The following is a 20,791-nucleotide window of genomic DNA, read 5'->3' on the forward strand; positions in this document are numbered from 1 at the left end:
TTAAATTAAATTAATTTAGTACAACAGATAATACAATTTATTTACAATCTCAGACTTATTTATGATTACAAAGTATATGGTACACAAAGACAAAGATGTATTTGTTTATACATCCTCTCTAACAATCCTTATTTTAAGATAATTTTAAATGGAATGAACACGTTGAAATATATCAATGGGATGGCATATCGTCATATCTCATTGACATATAAATTAAAAATGTACGCGTGTAAATGAAATAAATATTATAATATTAAAAGGATGACTATTTTACAATATTCGTTACAAAATTTTACAAATTGAATTATATATTATATACATATATGTGTATATAATATATATTTTTTTTAATACGCATTAACATATCGCTTTAATCTAAACGATACACGAAGAACATTAATACGATTTGATTCATTGAGGTAGATAATTTAATCAGTCTATGAAGCTGTTTACAGTTTTCTTTATAGTACAATTTAATCTGACGATGATAACATCGTTTAGCATAGAAAAGATTTTTATCCATTTTTACATTAACGCAAAAATCTTTCATCTATCCGATGTATAAACTCTTTACACGAGTTGAAACTACCTGTGCGTTATGCAATTGTTCCCTTCTCTTTTCTTTTTCCTCTTCTCCTTTTTTTTTCTTTTTTTTCTTCGTTCCTTTTCGCGGAAAATATTTAACGGCTTTACGCATAATAACCTGTCAACTTTCCGACATATAATTAATCTTAAAATTGATTTTAATCGACTTACTGCCTATAATAAATTATGATATACACACACACACACACAGACACGTACGCACGTATACACACACACATATACACACACACACATACATATATATATATATATATACCGATTATTATGAAAATGATCAAAATCATACATATATATATATATAGATTTAATTTTTTTTTTTTTTTTTTTTTTTTAATATTTTCAGATTGTTATAACGTAAAAGCAATGCGATAAAATATAATTCGTAAGTTCAATTTTGATCGAGATCATTTTCACAATTATCGATATTTTTATGCGAAAATAAAATGTACAATTTTATCGATAAAATGTACACGATCGCTTGCACAATTTCAAGAAAAAAAAAAAGAAAAAAAAAAAAAAAAAAGAAAAGGAAAAAAAGAAAAAAGAAAAAGTCAATATTTGAAATTACGCGTGAATGAAAAGCTATTTGTTTAAATTAAATTCATAATGAAATGATAATCTTTTAATATGAGTCAAACTTTCCTGCGTCTGCGCATTCGAACATATTGAGATATTCAAAATCGTCGTAATATGCAGGTCAATGACCTTTCATTCATGAAACGTACACATATCCGACCTAGTTTACTTACACGAAGTTACGACATTATACGGTTTCGTCACAGACGAAATTAGCACTTCTTGCAAAGATTTCTTTTTCTTTTGATTTTCCTTTTATCCTTTTCTTTTTCTCATTGCAAGTCTCGAAAAATAATCTGAGTCTCGAAATTCAGAAAACGTATCGAGACTTTTGTGTCCTTGTCTCTGTTGCATATATTCCGAAGGAAGAGTCACATGTGTTCTTTCGAAGATACGATTTGGGTCAGGCATTTTAAATGATCGACGACTAAATGAATGAAACGTAATCGATTCATTTTAATATTAATTAAGAACGAAAATTATTTTATTTTTTGTATCAATGAATTTCATTTCTAAAACGATCACACGATCATACACGTTGGTGATATACTCGTGAGAAAATTGTTTTAGGTCCAAATGTAAAAAAAAAAAAAAAAAAAAAAAAAAAAAAGAAAAGAAAAAGAAAGAAGAAAATATGTATGGAAATGTGAAAAAAAAATTGTGCAAGGATCTCGACGACGTTGATATCTTATGATTAAAATCGTATGTACAGTTGCGTTTTGGTTCTTGTACAACGTCGATCTAATAATAATCATTTAATCGACGTAATTTAAAACGACGACGCATAATAAATTCTATTCGATACGAATTTGGATATTGTTATTATTATTATATTATATATCGTAAAATATTGTATTGAGAAAACAAAAAAATTACAATATATCGTAATAATCAATTAATTCAATAAATTAATTAAATGACTCGTAAGAAAATTTTGGTCCCGAAGAAAGTAAGAAAAAGAAAGAAGAAAAGAAAAAATAGAGAGAGAGAGAGAGAGAGAGAGAGAGAGAGAAAGAGAGATAAAGATAAAGATAAGAACAACATTGGATCCTACGATAAATCCCTATGTACATTCTCGCTAATTTGGTTGAAATCGATTCTATCTTATGTCGGATAAGCGCGAATTCGTGTTATTACAATAGAATTAAAAAAAAAAAAGAAAAAAAAAAAAATATTATCCCTCATACGTACCGATTGATTATTTAATTAATTACTGAAAAAAGAAAACAAGAAAAAAAGAAATAAAAATAATAATAATAATAAAACAAAACAAAAACAAAAAAAAGAAACCATCGCAGGACTCTCTCGGAGGGATATAATTTTAATTCGAAAGGAGTGAAAAGAAAAAAAAAAAATAAATAAATGAAAAGGAAAAGAATTTTTTAAAAAATCGATAATAAATATTCAAGAGAAAAACAAAAGAAAGAAGAAAAGTAGATCTCTATCAAAAAGAAAAAAAAAACAAAAAAAAAAAAGAAAAAAAAAAATAGAAAAGAAAAGAAAAAAGAAAGAACGAGTCCCAAAGGTGATAATATCGTGTGTACCATTTTGGTATGAAAAAAAGAAGAAAAGAAAAAAAAAAAAAGAAAGAAAAAAAAAGAAAAAAGAAAAGAAAAGAAAAGAAAAAATTATATAACTTGAAGATGATTGTTAAGAGAGCTTACTTTGAAAGTTTATTTGTTGGCTTGCTGCGTAAGAAGATTCAAGAGCTCATCGTGGTCCATACTGTTCAAGGTTTGTATGTCGATGCCGAGGGCATTAGCTACGCTCTTCATGTCGAGACCGAAGCTCTTAAGTAACTCGATAAAGTCCATCTCTTCGCCTGTGAACGGATTGTGAAGCTTTGGACAGCTGTGATTGCATTGCGGCCAAGTGCAACGCTCGATCAATCGGAAATGACAGCCCTGGACGCATTTCCGTTTTCCGTTAGGTATCACCGAACGTTGTGGCCTCGTACCATTGAACATTCCCGCGTGTGTGTTGTTGTCGTTACTTTGTTTCCCACTTTTTCGCCGTCCTGCAATTTCGTTCGGTTACGTTTTTTTTTTTCTCTTTTTTTTTTTTTTCTTTTTTTTTTTTTTTCTTTTTTTTTTTTTTCTTTCGAATCGCTATTCTCCTTTTCCTTTTATTTTTATCCTTTTTTTTTTTTATCTTTTTTATTATTACTTCATCTCTTCCTTTATTATTATTATTATTATTATTATTATTATTATTATTATTATTATTATTATTATTATTATTATTGTTGTTGTTGTTGTTGTTGTTGTTATTGTTGTTTTCTCTTTATTTTTTTGTCTTATTTTTTTTTCTCTTTGGTTTAACTATCGCACGCTGATAAATAAAAAAAATTTTTTTTCCTCTTTTATTTATTTATTTTTTATTTTTTTTTCTTTTTTATTTCCTCATTTCTTTGATCGATATTTATTATTATTATTCCAATTATTTTTCTTTTTTCTTTTTTATATATGTATACATATATACATATATATATATATATATATATATATATATATATATACACACGCATCGCCATTAAGGTTTCATACGAGAATGAATAATAATGCAAATCGACATTGTTTTTTCTTATTATTATGTATTTCATTTCGTTCTTAATCTTTACTTTACTTTCTCTGATTTCGTCAATATCATTATTATATTTATTATATTTATGATTATATTAATAATTGAGATAATCGAATAACTTAGGTTTATTAAACAATTAGATATTTGGAATCGACACGGGAATCCCAAAACAAGTGTGATATAAATTATTCATTCTGAGATTTATTAAAAACACACAGTTTATATCTACAAAATACATATTCTCAATAAGATCATAACATTTTGTTAATTGATAAATGAACAAACAATTTTTCATAAATATACGAGTAGTGTGGTTTTTTTTTCTTTTATATATATATATACACACACACACATATATATATATATATATATATGTATATATATTTAGAAAGAAAAAAAAAGAACAAAAAGAAGAAGAACAGAAAAATAATAATAATAATAATAATAATAATAATAATAATAATAATAATAATAATAATAATAATAAAAAAGAAAATAAAAAAGAAAGAAAGAAAGAAAGAAAAAAAAAACAAACGTCACTCATAATACATATGTATATTATAAACATAGAAGAGAGGAAAAAGAAAAATAAAATTGTTGACAAAAAAGAAAACGTTTATATTTTTAAACAAAACGTGGACTCTTTACCCGAGGCTTTTCTTCTCTCGTGTTTATCCTTCTTCGTCCTTCCATCCTTGTTTCTATCCCTTCTTCGACCCTTATGCTTTCTTCTCCTTCTCTTTTTATTTTCTCTTTCCGGACCGGTGGTCGTACTAATTCCTTTCTCGTCAATTTTAACAACGCCATTCGAATAACTCTTCTTTCTCGTTTCGGTTGATAAATTATTTTTTTCAGCTCTCCCAAGTTGGACCAATGTGCCGTTGTTCTTCGTTAGACCGGAACGTAGAAGTTTCCTCAATGATTTCGTACAGGGCTGATTCGTCTCGATCTCGGAATGACTACTACGAATTGAAATCAAATATGGATCGTTAATTGATCAAACTTTATTAATTGAATAAATTAGATATATAGATATATATATAAAAAAAAAAAAAAAAATTCTTCATATGTGTAATGCGCACGTATGCACGTGTATGTATGTATGTATGTATGTATGTATGTGTGTTAAATTATAAAAGTGAACAATATAATATGACTAATGATAAAATACGAAATTTGTGTTATTTAACGCGTACGAATGGTTGCCTATTAATAGGGGTAAATTAAAAACTTCTATTACCGACGCGATGTCGTAATGTTATCAATTTTCAGGCGCGAATGTTCATTTGTCAGATATTATTGGAATTTTTTTTCCCTTTTTTTTTCTTTTTTTTTTTTTTTTTCTTTTTTTCTTTTTTTCAAACGAAATAAAATTCGTCACGTTACATTGTTCACCCACTTATATTATATTAGATACTTGAACTCACTCGTTACGATGATTTCCAAGTGGCATTTGTTCCCAACAATGCAACGCCTGTGCCAATGAAACCTCGTCGATTTTAACCAACTGCCAATCTCTCTTCGTTAAAACACTATGACTGATGCAGCTCGGTGCAAAGACTGCGGTGACGTTTTCGAAAGTCTGCCTCAAACTGTCACCCATTTTATGAATGTAATCCCATTGTTGTTTTGTAACAGGTGCTCCAACGTTGTCGGCAGACATTTGAGCCTCGTCGAAGAGCCATTGAAAGACGAATAATGGAGCTGCGTATTCGTAAAGATGAATTCTTTTATAAATATCTCCTCAAATAGGAATTTTAATCATTATTGTTTATTTTATTCAAGATTGATTAGAAAACTTCTTTTTTTTTTATCATTATTATTATTATTATTTTTTAATTCTTTCGTCGTTCCGATCGTTAGATCTTTCTAAAGCTAATTCGATAAATATTACTCACCAGTCAAGGTCGGATAAAGACGATAACCAAAGTAACATCTCCAAGGTTCATCCGGATGTTTAACAACGCAATTATGTGGTATACGTGCTTTCCAAAGTTCCATTCCTTTGTGAACAGCATCGACAGGTGATAAACCATTCGGTGAGTATGGTGCTCTGTCCAGAAACCAGCCTGAATCGGAGACACCACGTATGGCTATGTTTTTTAATCCTATAATAGATACAATTCGATCATATAAATATTATGATTGTGAAAAATAATTTATTTATAAAATTACAAAACGAAATATTATCGTTAATAATATAATAATTACTAACCTAATTCCTGATGAACCAAATTTTGCACGTGATCGAGATTAAGCATAACACCAATTCCACCTGCACTACTACCAGCCAGTAGCAATGAGCTTGCATTTTCAAGGCCAAGCGGTATCAGATCTCGTACAACCTGTGAGACAATCTCAGCCCCCATAAAGGAAAACATATCGTTGAGCGAGGTTCTCGTACCGCTCCAGCTGTCGCTCGTACAATAAGGTACAAATCTGAAGTAATAAACCAAAAGAGAAAGAAACGTTAAACGTCGGTATAAAAAAAAAGAAAAAAAGAAAGAAAAAAAACAAGAAGAAATAATAATTTTCAAAGGAGCTCTACGCGTCTGAACAATAATGCGATGGACAATACCTACACGTGATTAGCGTTCCACCAAAATGGATTCTCTTCTGGATTTCCTGATAACAATCCGCCAACTATAATAATAAAATCAATATGATGATAGATATTATTAATGAAATAAATGAATGAATGAAATAAAACGAATAAAAAGAAAATTATTATTATTATTATTATTATTATTATTATTATTATTAATATCTATTATTGGTTACCTACCGTCACGTGTTTCAGGCCATTGGGTCGACGTCATAAGGTGTCTCAATTTGAGCCACCTGTTTCTACAGCTCTTATGATCATAACAATACCAGCCACCTTCCAAGAAAATGATCCACCTCTTCGAACCGTGCGACTTACGTAGGTAAAAGCCCGCCTGCGAGCCATCGTTGCAAGTGATCGACCTGTTGCTCAGGTAGACCCTCTTCAATCCTCTCTGCTCTTCCAGACCATATTTCTCCAATATCTTGATCAGCTTCTGTAGCGTGTTGCTTTGTAGTCCCGGTGAACTTGACGACACCGAAACCGTGTTCGTCGGCTTATCTTCAGCTACTATCGTTAAGATCAATGCCGCAAGGCATAATGACGACATCTGTAAACAAAATTTAACTTCATTTTCTTTCTCTCTCTCTCTCTCTCTCTCTCTCTCTGTCTTTTTCTATCTATCTCTTTCTTGGTTCCATTGATCAATCGAGAAATCTTAATTAATGGTGAACGATGATAACAACTAGCGACGATTATCGTTTCTTTTGACATTTCAAATCGATATTCAATTTAATTGATGCAATTTTGTTTTTTTTTTTTTTTTTTTTTTTTTTTTTTTTTTTTTTTTTTAAGATATTGACTCAAAAAAAGATCAATGTAGATTTGAATCAACGAAAAGTCACTCGAGATCTATCTCGGTATGCCAAGTTCGCGATATTTCTTTTTTTTTTTTTTTTTTTTTTTTTCTTTTCAATTATAATTAAAATCTCACAAATTTAAACGTAAAATTAATATCTACATTTATACGACACGTTTATAAATTTAACATCGTCGATATATTTAATGTTTAAAAATACATAGGGATATTATTTCTTCACATTATAATTAATTTATTTATTATTTAATATGATTAATAATATCGCTTATCGTCATTATCCTCAAGAGTATCATCATTCGCGATTACGATCAATCACAATTACATTCTATTCTCTTTAACAGATTAGTACGACAAACAAAAAAAAGGTGTAAACGAACACCATTACAATTACCAAGATTAATTAATATTTCATAAAAGAAAAAAGGGGGAAAAAAATACGACGATTATTTTGTTAATAAGACATGTGAAAAATGTTAAGAGTGACAATTTTTCTTTTTCGGGGATGCTGCGGAATTGACGGAAAAGTTGTTGGAATTATGAGTATGAGGGATCGCTCATCGGTAAATACGAAAATAAAGGGAAAGATTGATGGCGAAGGGTGAGGTGGGATGGGAGGAAGGGGAGGGACAGAGAGAAAAGAGAAAATATATATATATATATATATATATATAGAGAGAGAGAGAGAGAGAGAGAAAGGATGTAAGCAGTGAACTACAGAGATTCTTGGCGCCACTCTCTTTCCCTATAGTGTCCCTCTTTTTTTGCCCCTCCCCCCCATTCTCCCACACTCCTTTACCTCCCCTCCCCGCCCCTCTCAACCGTTCTACTACCACCTGTCACTCTCTATATGTGTCTCTTACTTCAGGTCTCTTTTCTCTCCCACCCCTCCTCCTTTTTCTCCCCACCCCATTCGTTTCACGAAAGCAACCACTTCGGGATCAAGTTCCGCAGCTTCCAGAACGGTAGCCGGCAGCGCAAACATCTCGGAAACAGAAGCTCCCGGCCTCGGTCTCCAGATTAAAGGGCCGCCGGCAATGGCCGAAGAGGCAGTGAAGAAAAGAGAAACGTTGTTGGGTTGCGCGCGACGTGATTATAATTCGCGTAGTAGTTACACAGATATTACCAGTTTCACTTTTATGAATATATATTTATTATGTATTATACGTATATGTACGTACGTATATATGTAAATACGTTTATATCGTCCGATTATCGTCAATTTTTTATTTTTTTATTTATTCTTTTTTCTTTTTTCTTTTTTTTTCTTTTTTTTTTTTTTTTTTTCTCCCCACGATGAACGATAACCTCGATTCCATATATTATTTAGTTCTCTCTCTCTCTCTTTTTTTTTTTTTTTCTCTTTCTTTTTTTTTGTTCTCTTCCCTTCAAACGGTAACTCCTAGCATTAACAACTAGCAATTAAATGCTACTGATCTAAACTTACTTTTATGATATTAATTAATGCTATTAATTAATATCACTAATTATCATTAATCGTATATCATATTATAAAACGTAGGATTTAAATTATTGCACGTGGCTCGATATGTTTGTATTATGTAATTTGCGTAGGGTATTTTGATGATTCGATCTATCTTTTTCTTTTTCTTATTTTTTTTTTTTTGTTTTTTTGTTTGCGAGAGTTGAGGAACTGCGAGATAACGAAATGCAAAAATGATGAAAGAGAAATTAATAATGATAAAGAGTTTGTAATAAGATTTTGAATCTCCTAGGATTTATCGATCGTTAAACGTCGAAAGATTTTTATCATCGAAAACCTTTCAAAGGGATATTTTAAGATCCCTAAAGATCTCAAAGATTTCACGATCATATAAATCTAAAGGAGAGAAAGAGAGAGAGAGATCTTGCAGAATTCGGTGTACGTATAACTTGCGACGTTTATCGGAAATTTTTCTTCTTTCTTTTCTTCTTCCTTTTTTTTTTTTTTTTTTTTTTTTCATTTTATGAAAAATTTAAGGGCACTTCACGATGAAAAGTTTCATGGTTCATCGAATAAGAAAAGGGAGACAGTTGTATTATATACGGCTCTGTAACTAACACGCGAAAAAGTAATTTCCGAGGAACGAATGAATCTTCCTTCTTTTCCTTCCTTCCTTCCTTACTTACTTACTTCCTTCGTTGCGATAGGATCGATCGTGAACCGTAACGATTTCGGGCAGGTTTTAAAACGAATTTGCTCAAAACCCACGGCAAATTTTGAACTTTCGAGATGGTCGTAAATAAAATTGACGACTCAACCGTATTTTCTTCCTTCTCTCCTCCATACTTTGCGTAACCACTTTATTATACATCGTAAATCAGGATTTCGTTCCTCTTCTAAAATTCAACCTCCTGAGAAAACGAAGAAGAAACTAGGAACCGTTCATGCGGCATACATATATATATATATATATATATATATATATATATATATATATATATATATATATATATATATATTCTTTTTTTTTTTTTTTTTACGTTTTTTTTTCATTTTTTTTTTTTTTACCTTTATTTCATCTTTATTAACTTTCATCTTATCGCAAAACGTTAATTGCAAGTTCATTGTTCATTGTTTTGACAAAACTCTTTCTAATCATAGATATAAGTATCTATATACCAAACTATTTCTTATTTTTTTCTTTCTTTTTTTTTTTTTTTTTTTTTTGAATTTATACAATCGTTATTTATATTATTCACAATATAGATGTTCGGTGATATTTCTAAATATAATATTTCTTTTTCTTATACTCATCATATTAATGAATGTTATTTAAAAAAGAAAAGAAAAATAAATGAGTTAAATTAAAGATAGGAAATATAAAAATATTATTTCTATAAAATACAACGAACAAAATTCTATTGCTAGTAATATTATTATTTTATGAATTAATTGAAATTGTATTATGATTTAAATATCGTCGATAAAAGATAACAGAAGGATTCTTTATGGAATAATAATTAGAAAACTTTTAGAAAACTCTTTAATATTCATTCACTTTCTCTATTTTTCTTTCTCTTTCATTTTGTTTCTCATTTCCATCCCTCTTTTGGCGCATCAAAGCGTGAAGGTGTCCGTCTTAATTTGCCACCCGGCGCATAATCCCCGTGACAAAGGCCGACAAAGCGATGGCCTTTACCGTCTGCGTTAAGCCACATTCAACCCGGATTCTAGTAGCCGGCCGAAACGTTTAAGGTAGCTGAACAACACATGGACTGCTATACTACTGCGAGTAACTCTCGTAAAAATTGTTATCCTTCAAAAATATATTCTGTTCCTTTAACAGCTATATATATATATATATATATATATATATATATATATGTATGTATGTATGTATGTATGTATGTGTATATGGGGAAGAGAGGGTAATAGATAGAGATATATAACAGAGTTATTCGTTTAAGTAAAGAACAGATTTAGTAGATTTATGAGTACGAATATGACCAATAGAAAATATATATATATATATATATATAAATATATATATATATATATATATATATATGTATGTATGTATGTCCAAAAGAGAACTAAATGTTTACTTATTGTAACAATCACGTTGTTCTTCAAAGCTTAAACGATATGAAATCATAATTTTCTTTCTCTCTTTCTCTCTCTCTCTCTCGGTCTGTCTCTCTGTATCTCTGTCTCTCTCTCTCTCGTTTGAAGTCGTGAAACTTTGAACGAACGTTTTAACTTGTAAAACGTGCATCATCGTGTTATGGGCTTGTTCGCGAGTGAAGGCACACGATAACCAGAAGGAACTATGATCTATGCGCGATATTAACTTATGTACGATCATTAAATTTGTATTATTTTCTTTGTACGTTTAATTATTTCAATTATTAAAGCGATGAGATATAATTTCTTATAAACACGAAATATATTTGAAATAAATAGCAAGAATTATACGTACGTACGTATGTATGTATATTCGTTTTATTTAATCTAATTATGAGACATGTAAACATTTGAAAAAGGTAAAAAAGAAAATTAAATAAAATAAAATAAAATAAAATAAAATAAAATAAAATAAAATAAAATTTGATTGAGTCCATTCGAAAATAGAACGTACAAAGATACGGAATGGATATAATTTTTATATTGACGGGATATATAGGACATATACATTCACTTCACTTATTCTAATTGTGAGAGACACGTAAAGATTCCAAACAAAGAAAAAAAGAAAAAAAGAAAAAAAGAAAAAAAAAAGAAAAGGAAATAAAAGAAAAGAAAAAATTTAAACATACATAATTATTAACATACAATTAAATTCATACGAAACGATCGATATCATAATGAAATTAAATATCGAGTCCTAATGACTTTTCCATGAAAAGTAAAGGAAAGAAAGGATAAATGTAAAAAAGGAAATTCGCGTAAACGTTGTTGTAGGAGTATGCGAGAGAATACAGTTTAAAAAAAAAAAAAAAAAAAAAAAAAAAAAAAAAGAAAAAGAGAAAAAAGAGAAGAAAAGAAAGAAAAAAAGAGAGAACAAGGGGAGAAAGAAAAAAAAGAACCAGAAAAAAGAAAATATAAGTCTTGACTGGTTGAGCATCGTTGAGATGGCGGTATCTTTGAAATTCGTTGATCGTCGTAAGTCGTTGATCGTCGTTCACATCGCGTTTCGTCGTCCGGATGTTGATGATGATGGTGGTGAGGAGAGACGAGCGTCTCGTTACCATTACGAGGGCCGCTCACGCAGCTCGCATTCGCCGTTGCTAACACGCAGCAACCTCGCATTACCATAACCGCGTACACAAGGACCAACTCGTTTCATTTCTCTCTTTCTCTCTTTCTCTTTCCTTGTCTTTCTCTCTTTTCTCTTTCTTTCTCTCTTTCTCTCACTCTCTCTCTCTCTCTGTCTGTCTTTTCTCTCTTTATCTCTCATTTCTTTCTTACTTTCTTGCTCTCTGCTTAAGGGGAAGGGAAGAGGGGGAGAGGGTTCCATCCAAGAGAGAAAGTTGACTCTCTCTACGTGGCACTCGTGAGCCTTTCGAGTTCATCTTAACGAGCCTAGAACGACTTGATGAAGCGCGAAACTAACGCTCACCAATCTTCGACGTTTTTCCAAACCTTAAGATTTTTCAATTTTTCTTCTCGTATCTATGTATATATATATATATATGTGTGTGTGTGTGTGTGTGTGTGTGGGTGATAATTGTATAACAATAGATCCTTTATTTTAATTTTAATTTATTTAATATTTAATAAATGAAATTTTATTGCTTTTGTTAATTTGCAAATGTTAGATATTTATTCCAACGAGAAAAATTGTAAAGAATTATAATGATCATTATGAAGAAAATTGTTATCAATAAAACTGATGGGTAAATTTTAACGAGAGAGAGAGAGAGAGAGAGAGAAAGAGAGAGAGAGAGAGAATAAGCCCTCTAGCACGTTCTAATAAAGGTTATCTGGTGATCTTTCTAAATTGGAAGCTAACTTTTGGCAGAAATCCAGGGTACTATTCACGATACCTATCTCTTCTATTTCTACGAGCGATCGAGTGTAGTGGTTCGAACTTCGAAAAAAGAAAAAAAGAGAAAAAGAAAGAAGAAGAATGAAGAAGAAAGAAAATAGAAGAAAGCATAAAAAGAAAAAGTGGAAAGGAAGAAGGACACCATGCGGTCTGACAAATTTTACTTCATCTTCCGTATAATAATACTCCTCTATAAACCCTTTCAGAAGGTATATGAATAAGGGTTGAAACAACGTAGGACGTAGTTGGTGCAGACGTAAGTTGGCTGTCAAAAACACTGAAGAGAAAAGCCGCGTAATATTTGATGTAATTTATGACGACGGAGGACTTTCGCGAAAGAGAGACAGAGAGAGAGAGAGAGAGAGAGAGAGAGAGAGATAAAGAGATAGATAGAGGAGGGAAGAGTGAAGTAAGAGAGAGAGAGAGAGAAAGAGAGAGAGCAGGTGGCAAGATAGGGTATACGTCGGTGGATTAAGGCGCGGAGCGGCGAGTCAAAGAGATTTTCTCCCCATTCCGTCGCGGTGGGGGCCCCTCGGCCTAACAAGGGCTGAAATATGACTGCCTTGCCCTGCCTCGGTTCCCTCTTAACCCCTCTCTCTTCTTCTCAGCATCGCTCTTTCTCTCTTTCTTTCTCTTTCTCTCTCTCTCTCTCTCTCTCTTTATCTTTCTTTCTCTCTATCTCTCTCTCTGTTTTTCTTTCTCTCTTTTACTCACTCTCTGTCTGTCTGTCTATCTCTTTCTTTTACTCTCTCTCTTTCTCTCTCTCTCTCTCTCTTTCTCTCTCTCTCTCTCTTTCTGTCTTCGTGCCGTTGGTTCGCTTCACCGAGCTAACCAAGGAAAACCGAAGGAGATATCTCCTCGTCGACTAATTTATCGATCTTTCTTTCTCTTTTCATTTTGAAATATATATTCTCTTCTAGCCTTATTACTCTTTTACTTCTCCTCGTTCTTTCTCTCTTTCTCTGTCTCTCTCTTTTTTTAATAATTCTTTTTTATTTTCTTTTTTTCCTTCTTTCGCTTTTGCATTCTCGCTTTTCGATTTATTTACGTTCCTCATAGTGCAGATAATTGTCAAATATTAATCACACTTAATCCATCTAAGTATAGTATTACGATTAATTTTTATCCAATCTACGATTATTTGTTTCTTTTATTTCCCTTTCTTTACTTTCTTAATATCTATTCGATACTTTCCTTTATCGTTCGGGCCATCTCTCTATTTCTCTCTCTCTCTCTCTCTCTCTCTCTCTCTTTAATTTGTTATAAAGAAAAAAAGAAAATTAACTCTTTCTTTTTCTTTTTTCTTCTTTTACTCATTTATTTACAATAAATATCTATTTCGCTATTTAAGAAAAAGAATGCATTTCCTTTTTCTTCTTCTTTTTTTCTTTCTTCTCCTTAATTTTCTGATCGGATTGTCGTCCTTTCTGTTCTCATTTTGATCACAAAAGACAAAAGGAAAAAAGGAAAAAAGAAAAAGAGTGGCCCTCTTTTGTTATAAGAAAAAAAAAAAAAAAAAAAAAAAGAAAAAAAGAAAAAAAAGAAAAGTAATAAAAAGTAATAAAATTCTTCAATGATATAAATGAAATAATTATATTCTATCTATTTTAATTTTCTATTTCTTTTGAATTTTGAAAGGATACAGAGAGAGAAAGAGGACGAGAGAACGAGAGAACGAGAGAGAGAGCGAGAGAGAGAGAGAGAGAGAGAGAGAAAGAGTGAATCGAGATCGAAGGTGTGTCGTCGTCGTACGTGCGTGTGCATGGCAGGCGCGCGAGATGGTGATGGTAGCGGTGGTCCATCGGAGTAAATATATTGGATGGTGGTAGGATTGGTGGCGGTGTCTTCCGCTCTCTACTTGAGCCGCGTGCCCGCTCGCTCGTTCACGCCCGAGGTGCGCCTTTGATGTGCCGCCTACATCACCTTCTTGCTAACTCTTTCTCTTTCAGTATTCTCTCTGTGTATGTGTCTCTCTCTCTCTCTCTCTCTCTCTCTCTCTCTCTCTCTCGCCTTCTCTATCTTTCTCTTTCTTATACTTAATATCGAGAAAGGAATAAAACAGTCTTTTCTCTTATCCCTCTCCGAGAGAAGTTGGCAAAAAGGATTCTGTTCTTAGTAGAATGGGGAAAAAAAGAAGAATCGGAAAATCGAGCGCGCTCTTTTATACGTGGAACCTGATAGTGAAACGATTAGGCACGTTTGTTTTTATAAATGGAAAAAAAAAAAAAAAAAAAAAAAAAAAAAAAAAGGAACAGATTTCTTTTTTCTTTTTCTTTTTTTTTTTTTTTTTTCCTTTTTCCTTTCTCTCATCGAACGATCACATGTAAAGCTAACTCTAAATTTTATCATTGAACATTAGAAAAGAAAAAGCTTTTTCCTTTCTAATGTTCAATGATAAAATTTGGAAATTTTAATGATTAACTTTTAATCGATGCCAACGCATCGTCGCATTCTAATCATTTAAAATATTTCAGATTGATTATTTTCAATTAACTGAACAACACGTTCGCATCTTGTTTTTGTTCTATCGATCAAAATGTATTCTTCAATCCTTTAATCATTTTCTCATTTAATTACGCGATATTTATAAAATCCATGCGACTGTATTATGAACGTTCTTTTATCTTTTATATATATATATATATATATATATATAATACAGCAATTTTCAGCAATGTTTTGATCTTATCATCTCGTACATAAGTAATTAAATATTTTCAACAATAAAAACATCTAGATCGATATATATATATATATATATATATATATATATATATGGTATGGATATAGAGAACGATGAAAAAGAATATCACATTTTTCGTCTCCTCGAAAAAAAAAAAATAAGAAAAAAAAAATTCCTGCTGAAAATCAAAGAGAATTATGGAATCTTTACGATTGAAGAAGAAATTTTACCTTCTTTTTCTAAAAGAAAAAAGAAGAGAAGAAAAAGAAAGACAAAGAGATGAGAGAAAAAGAAGGAGGACGAAGCGAAAAGGAAAAAAAAATAAAAAAGAAAAAGAAAAGGAAAAAAAAGAAGAAGAAGATGAAGAAGAAGAAGAAGAAGAAGAAGAAGAAGAAGAAAAAGAAGAAGAAGAAAAAGATATGGAACCGACGAAGCAAGTGTTAATCTTGATATAAAGTCAATGAGTTAGGCGAAATCGTCCATAAGAGCGCAGTAGCAGGCGAGTAGGCAATCATTTTACGGGGGCTTATTTCGACGACGATCCCCTTCTTCTATCCTCTGCTATCTCTCTCTCTCTTTCTCTCTCTCTCTCTCTTTCTTTCTCTCTCTCTCTCTCTCTCTCTCTCTCTCCTTTGCAAGGAGAGATTCTTCACGCGTGCTCGACTGGCACGCGGGGCTCCGCTCGCGGTACTCTTTCCGGAAGCCCCTCGCGCGAACTTCGGCTTACTTCAAAGGTTCACTCCGCGCAAATCGGCACCGGCACCGTACAAATCGATAATGCGATTCGTGCTCTCGCTCCATGACGAGTATAACTCGTAGCTTGATCCCTCCCTCCCTCTTTCCCTCAACTCTCCCTCCATCTATCCCTATCTCTTCCTCCAATCCCCGTCTGCCCCCGTTCTCCATGCCATTCCATCCATCCATACATCCATCCACTTCTTTCCTCTCGATCAAATCTGGATCTCTACTTTCGTCTTCTCTCTCTCTCTCTCTCTCTCTCTCTCTATCTTTCTTTGTTTTTCTTTTTTTCTTTATTTCCGAGATCGTATTAAACGAGCTAATGAGATCTCTCTCTCTCTCTCTCTCTCTCTCTCTCTCTCTCTCTCTCTCTCTCTCTCTTTCTGCCCACGCGTACTTTTTCAAACCGGCGAAAAAGAAAATGAAAGAGAAAAAAAAAGAGTACAGAAGAGTAGAGAAGAGAAGAGAAGAGAAGAGAAGAGAAGAGAAGAGAAGAGAAGAGAAGAGAAGAGAAGAGAAGAGAAGAGAAGAGAAGAGAAGAGAAGATCGTGTTCGATCTCCGTCCAGGATCGTGTAGCACCGAGGATTTCTAATTAAAAATCTTCTTAATGGGGAACGATCAATCGACCTGAAGGGGTAGTAGAAGAGGATCTTTTATTTTTTGTTTTTGTGATTTTCTTTCTTTTTTCTTTTTTTTTTCTTTTTTTTTTTCTTTTTCCTTTAAATCCAATCCCTCTCTCGGTATCTTACGAAACGTTTCTCCATAAAATTTAGAAGAGCGAATTGATAATGATCCATGAAATTGATCTAATTTCTTTGCTTAACCAAGACGAATTAAAAATGATTTATTTCATTAGACAAATTGGATGGTTATTGTTATTCATAGAAATTGATTGAAATTAAAAATGTCTTTCGTAGAAACGTAGTACTTAATGTTTTCTTCTTTTTCTTCCTTTTTTTCTTTTCTTTTTTTTTTTTTTTTTTTTTTTTAATGAGATAACGATTAATCAATTGAACGAATTAGAAAGTTCGATATTAACAAATGAATGAGAGAGAGAGAGAGAGAGAGAGAGAGAGAGAAAAATAGACAAATCTTTCATTATAATAATTCATATGATATCTACGTGTCGTCACGTCTATTTCCTAGTTAATCATCAACCAACAACGTGATCCTTTCTTTATTTATTTCGTTATCCTTGATAGACGAACGAACGTACCTTTACCTTTCTCTTCCTTTCTCTTAGTATAATTATCTAACCTAATCCGATATAATAATGACGACGTTCTATTGGTACGACGTTTTATCAGAAAAAATTATAGTTATTAAACCATATCCAACATTCTATTAGGTATTAACAAATCTCTCTCTCTCTCTCTCTCTCTCTCTCTCTCTCTCTCTCTCTCACTCATCTGTATTTTTCTCTTTTACATATACACAATTTATATATATTTATACATATATACATATATACATATACATGTTTATATATATATATATATATATATATATATATATTATATACACATATCTATGTATATCAGCCTGATGCTGTAGCTGAAGCAACAGCAGGAACGACAGCAGCAGCAGCAGCAGCAGGAGCAACAGCAGCAGCAACAGAGAGGAACGTCCCGCGTGAGCAGAGTCGGTTCAGCGTACGGTGGACCGTGAAACGTTTGATCTCACCGCCAAGGCAGATCGGCAAAAGGTCTTTTTCTGCGGGGCCGAGCTTGAAGCCGGCCTCAAAGACTTGACTGATGACTTGCGGCCACGAGCAGAAAGAGAGAGAAAGAAAGAGAAAGAAAGAGAGAGAGAGAGAACAGAAAGAGAGAGAGAGAGAGAGAGAGAGAGAGAGAGAGAGAGAGACAGAACTCTGGGTCCATCTCTCGTGTTACAAGTTCTGGAAGATCGTCTTCGATCGCATAGAAGAATGGATCCTATCGGTATCCAAGAACGACGACGTCCGTTCCTTCCCTCACCTCCGCCACGACCTTTCCTTCCTCCCCCCTCCCTTCCACCCCTTCTCGCCACACCCTCTCCAAGTGGTTTAAAGTCTAGGGTGATTCTTCGAGGCGCCGAATCGTTCGCGGAAGACGCGGAAGAAACGGACGCGTGCCTCCGCACGTGTCAGCTTGCTCTGACGTTCTCCGGAATCCCATCATCTTCTTCTTTCTCTTTTTCTTTTTTTCTTTCTCTTTCTCTCTCTCTCTCTCTCTCTCTCTCTCTCTCTCTCTCTATTTCTCTTTCTCCGTCCGTATATCGTTGTGTTCTTTTTGCTTCGGTTCATTTAATCTAGTTAAATATAATTGGCAAAGGAAGAGAGTCTCTCCTTCTCTATCTTTCTCTCTCTCTCTCTCTCTCTCTCTTTCTCTCTCTCTCTCTTTCTCTTTTTTCTATCGAATAAGTGTCAAAACGATAAATGCAAACTACCAATAATCTTTATATCATTATTATATATACACGTCATAATAATATTCCTCCATGTAAAATATTAATAAAGATAATTAATCAATTTTAATCAATTAATATGAATAAAACTTTTCGCATATTTCGTTATTACGAAATAGGGACAAAATAATATTTTTATAATGATCTCGTGGAAATATAATAATAATGAAGGTTATATGAAATTATTATAACTTTGAAAGACAAATTTAAATACATACACATACACACACACACATACACACACACATATATATACGATTTGATAGAAAATTGATTTGCGATTGGTCAGATAGGAAAGGAAGAGAGAAAAAGTGATAGAAAGAGAAAAAGAAAGAGAGAGAGAGAGAGAGAGAGAGAGAGAGGGAAATAGATAGATAGATCGATTGGTGGGAGAAGAGAGAAAGATAGACAGAGAGCAATGGAGAGAGAGAGAGAGAGAGAGAGAGAGAGAGAGAGAGAGAGAGAGAGAGAGAGAAAGAGAGAGTATCGAAGGCTAGTCAGGTCAGTATCGTCGACGTCGGCCAGCCGGAGTATACGAGGAAGAGGAGCGTTGTTCTCGGGCCGGCCATTCGGAGGGGATGGCTCGGAGAAGAGGAACTGTCGGCTCCTTTGAAGTCGGTCGGTACCGTGTGTAATTAGGCCGCCGCTCCCCACCCCGCCCTCGGCCTCTGATCTCGCCGCGCTGTGTCGCTAATTGCTCACCGCTCCACGGCAGAAACGTCGTCGTCGTCGTCGTCGTCGTCCTCGTCCTCGTCCTCATCCTCATCGTCGTCGTCGTCCTCATCGTAGTCCTCATAGTAGTCCTCATAGTAGTCCTCGTCCTCCCAGCCTCTTTACTATCCCCTTCCTTCATATCTTGCTTGTAGTCCATATCGTTATCTACAACGTCATCGTATGACCTATCCCTTATCATCCTATTTGACGATGTCCTTTATCAATGAGACGACATAAGCGTATATCCATCGTATTTCATTTCTAATCCTATTTCTCGGTGTAGTATATATATATAAATGTATATATATATATATATATAATACTATTATATATTATCCGTTCATTTATATTCATCGTAATAATATTCCAGTCGGTGATATTCTTTGGTTGGACTTATCTTTTTAGTCATCATCTTTTTATTTCATTTTATTTTATTTTATTTCATTTCATTTCATTTTCTTTTCTTTTCTTTATCTTTTCTTTTCTTTATCTTTTCTTTTATTTACGAGGTTCGCTTTTCTTTTTTCTTCTTCTTTTTCTTTTTCCTTTTTTTTCTTTTTTTCTTTTTTTTTCGTGCATCGGAGACCTTCGCTTAAAACTTAATACTTTCCGTATCAATGTATTTTAAGTATAACACGAATCTCAATGACATTTTTAATAAGATCCTCTTTTTGTATTTTTCTTTTTCTTTTCTTCTTCCTTTTTTTCTTTCTTTTCCTTTTTGTTTTTTTTTTTTTTTTTTTTTTTTTTTTTTTTTTTTTTTTTTTTTTTTGATCTTTTTATTCATTCATTTATTTATTGCTTTTTCTCAAAACCTTGGGACATTTCTATTGGTCAATCATGTCTATTTGAAAGTTATAATTAGGTATAGACACAATTATCTCAAGTTGTTCCATAGAATCTCATTAAAATCCTTATACGGTCTTCTCGTTTTACGATGTCCTCGTTATTTTTTTTTCTTTTATATATATATATATATATCATATCATAATAATTACAACGATTTCAATTGTTGTTGAGGAACGTTCTTGGCCCACATCTTAATCGACAATAACGGTAATAAATTATGTTTAGTCAATAATCGACGTTCTCGATTTTATTATTCCATACGGAGAAGGGATCGTAAAATTTCGTTGAAAAATTAGGAGTTATTAGAAGTCGTATCAGATTCTAGTTCTTGCAGGAAGACATTAGTCTCCCGTTGGCTGTCGTTCTCTTGAAGTCGTTATCGTTAGCGAAGCACGTCCACTTCCGCATCTATGCTGTCCTCATCATCCTCCTTCTTTCCCTTTCTCTCTCTCTCTTTCCCTTTCCCTCGTTCTCTCTCTCTCTCTCTCTATCTCTCTCTATCTCTTTCTCTCTTCACTCGTTCCTTACTGGCGCGATAATCCGCCCTCCGTATTTACCAGCTATTTTCTTCTACGATCTCATTCAACTAAACTCGTACTAAACATTGATTCATCATCATCTTCATTCACATTCATACATATATATATATATATATGTATGTATGTATATGATTTCAACAATT

General features: G+C 32.6%; 1 protein-coding gene across 4 annotated transcripts in view; it reads right to left on the minus strand.

The window, feature by feature from the left end:
• Positions 1 to 5: 5 nt before the first annotated feature.
• LOC124954444 (palmitoleoyl-protein carboxylesterase NOTUM) overlaps positions 6 to 20,791 on the minus strand; it is a 22,609-nt gene continuing 1,823 nt past the window's right edge. The window contains exons 2-9 of one of the 4 annotated variants that reach the window (XM_047507404.1): positions 6,551 to 6,920; positions 6,348 to 6,408; positions 5,981 to 6,204; positions 5,664 to 5,873; positions 5,193 to 5,469; positions 4,414 to 4,727; positions 2,847 to 3,199; positions 6 to 710 (exon numbers count right to left, since the gene is read on the minus strand). In XM_047507404.1, coding sequence (XP_047363360.1) covers positions 2,856 to 3,199; positions 4,414 to 4,727; positions 5,193 to 5,469; positions 5,664 to 5,873; positions 5,981 to 6,204; positions 6,348 to 6,408; positions 6,551 to 6,920 — 1,800 coding nt within the window. In that variant the 3' untranslated portion in view covers positions 6 to 710; positions 2,847 to 2,855. Of the gene's footprint in view, positions 711 to 2,128; positions 2,396 to 2,705; positions 3,200 to 4,413; positions 4,728 to 5,192; positions 5,470 to 5,663; positions 5,874 to 5,980; positions 6,205 to 6,347; positions 6,409 to 6,550; positions 6,921 to 19,248; positions 20,707 to 20,791 lie in introns of those variants that run through there. The other 3 variants (XM_047507405.1, XM_047507406.1, XM_047507403.1) reach the window with 3 other exon arrangements.

This window comes from Vespa velutina, chromosome 15, assembly GCF_912470025.1.
Source record: "Vespa velutina chromosome 15, iVesVel2.1, whole genome shotgun sequence".
Classification (NCBI taxonomy): domain Eukaryota; kingdom Metazoa; phylum Arthropoda; class Insecta; order Hymenoptera; family Vespidae; genus Vespa; species Vespa velutina.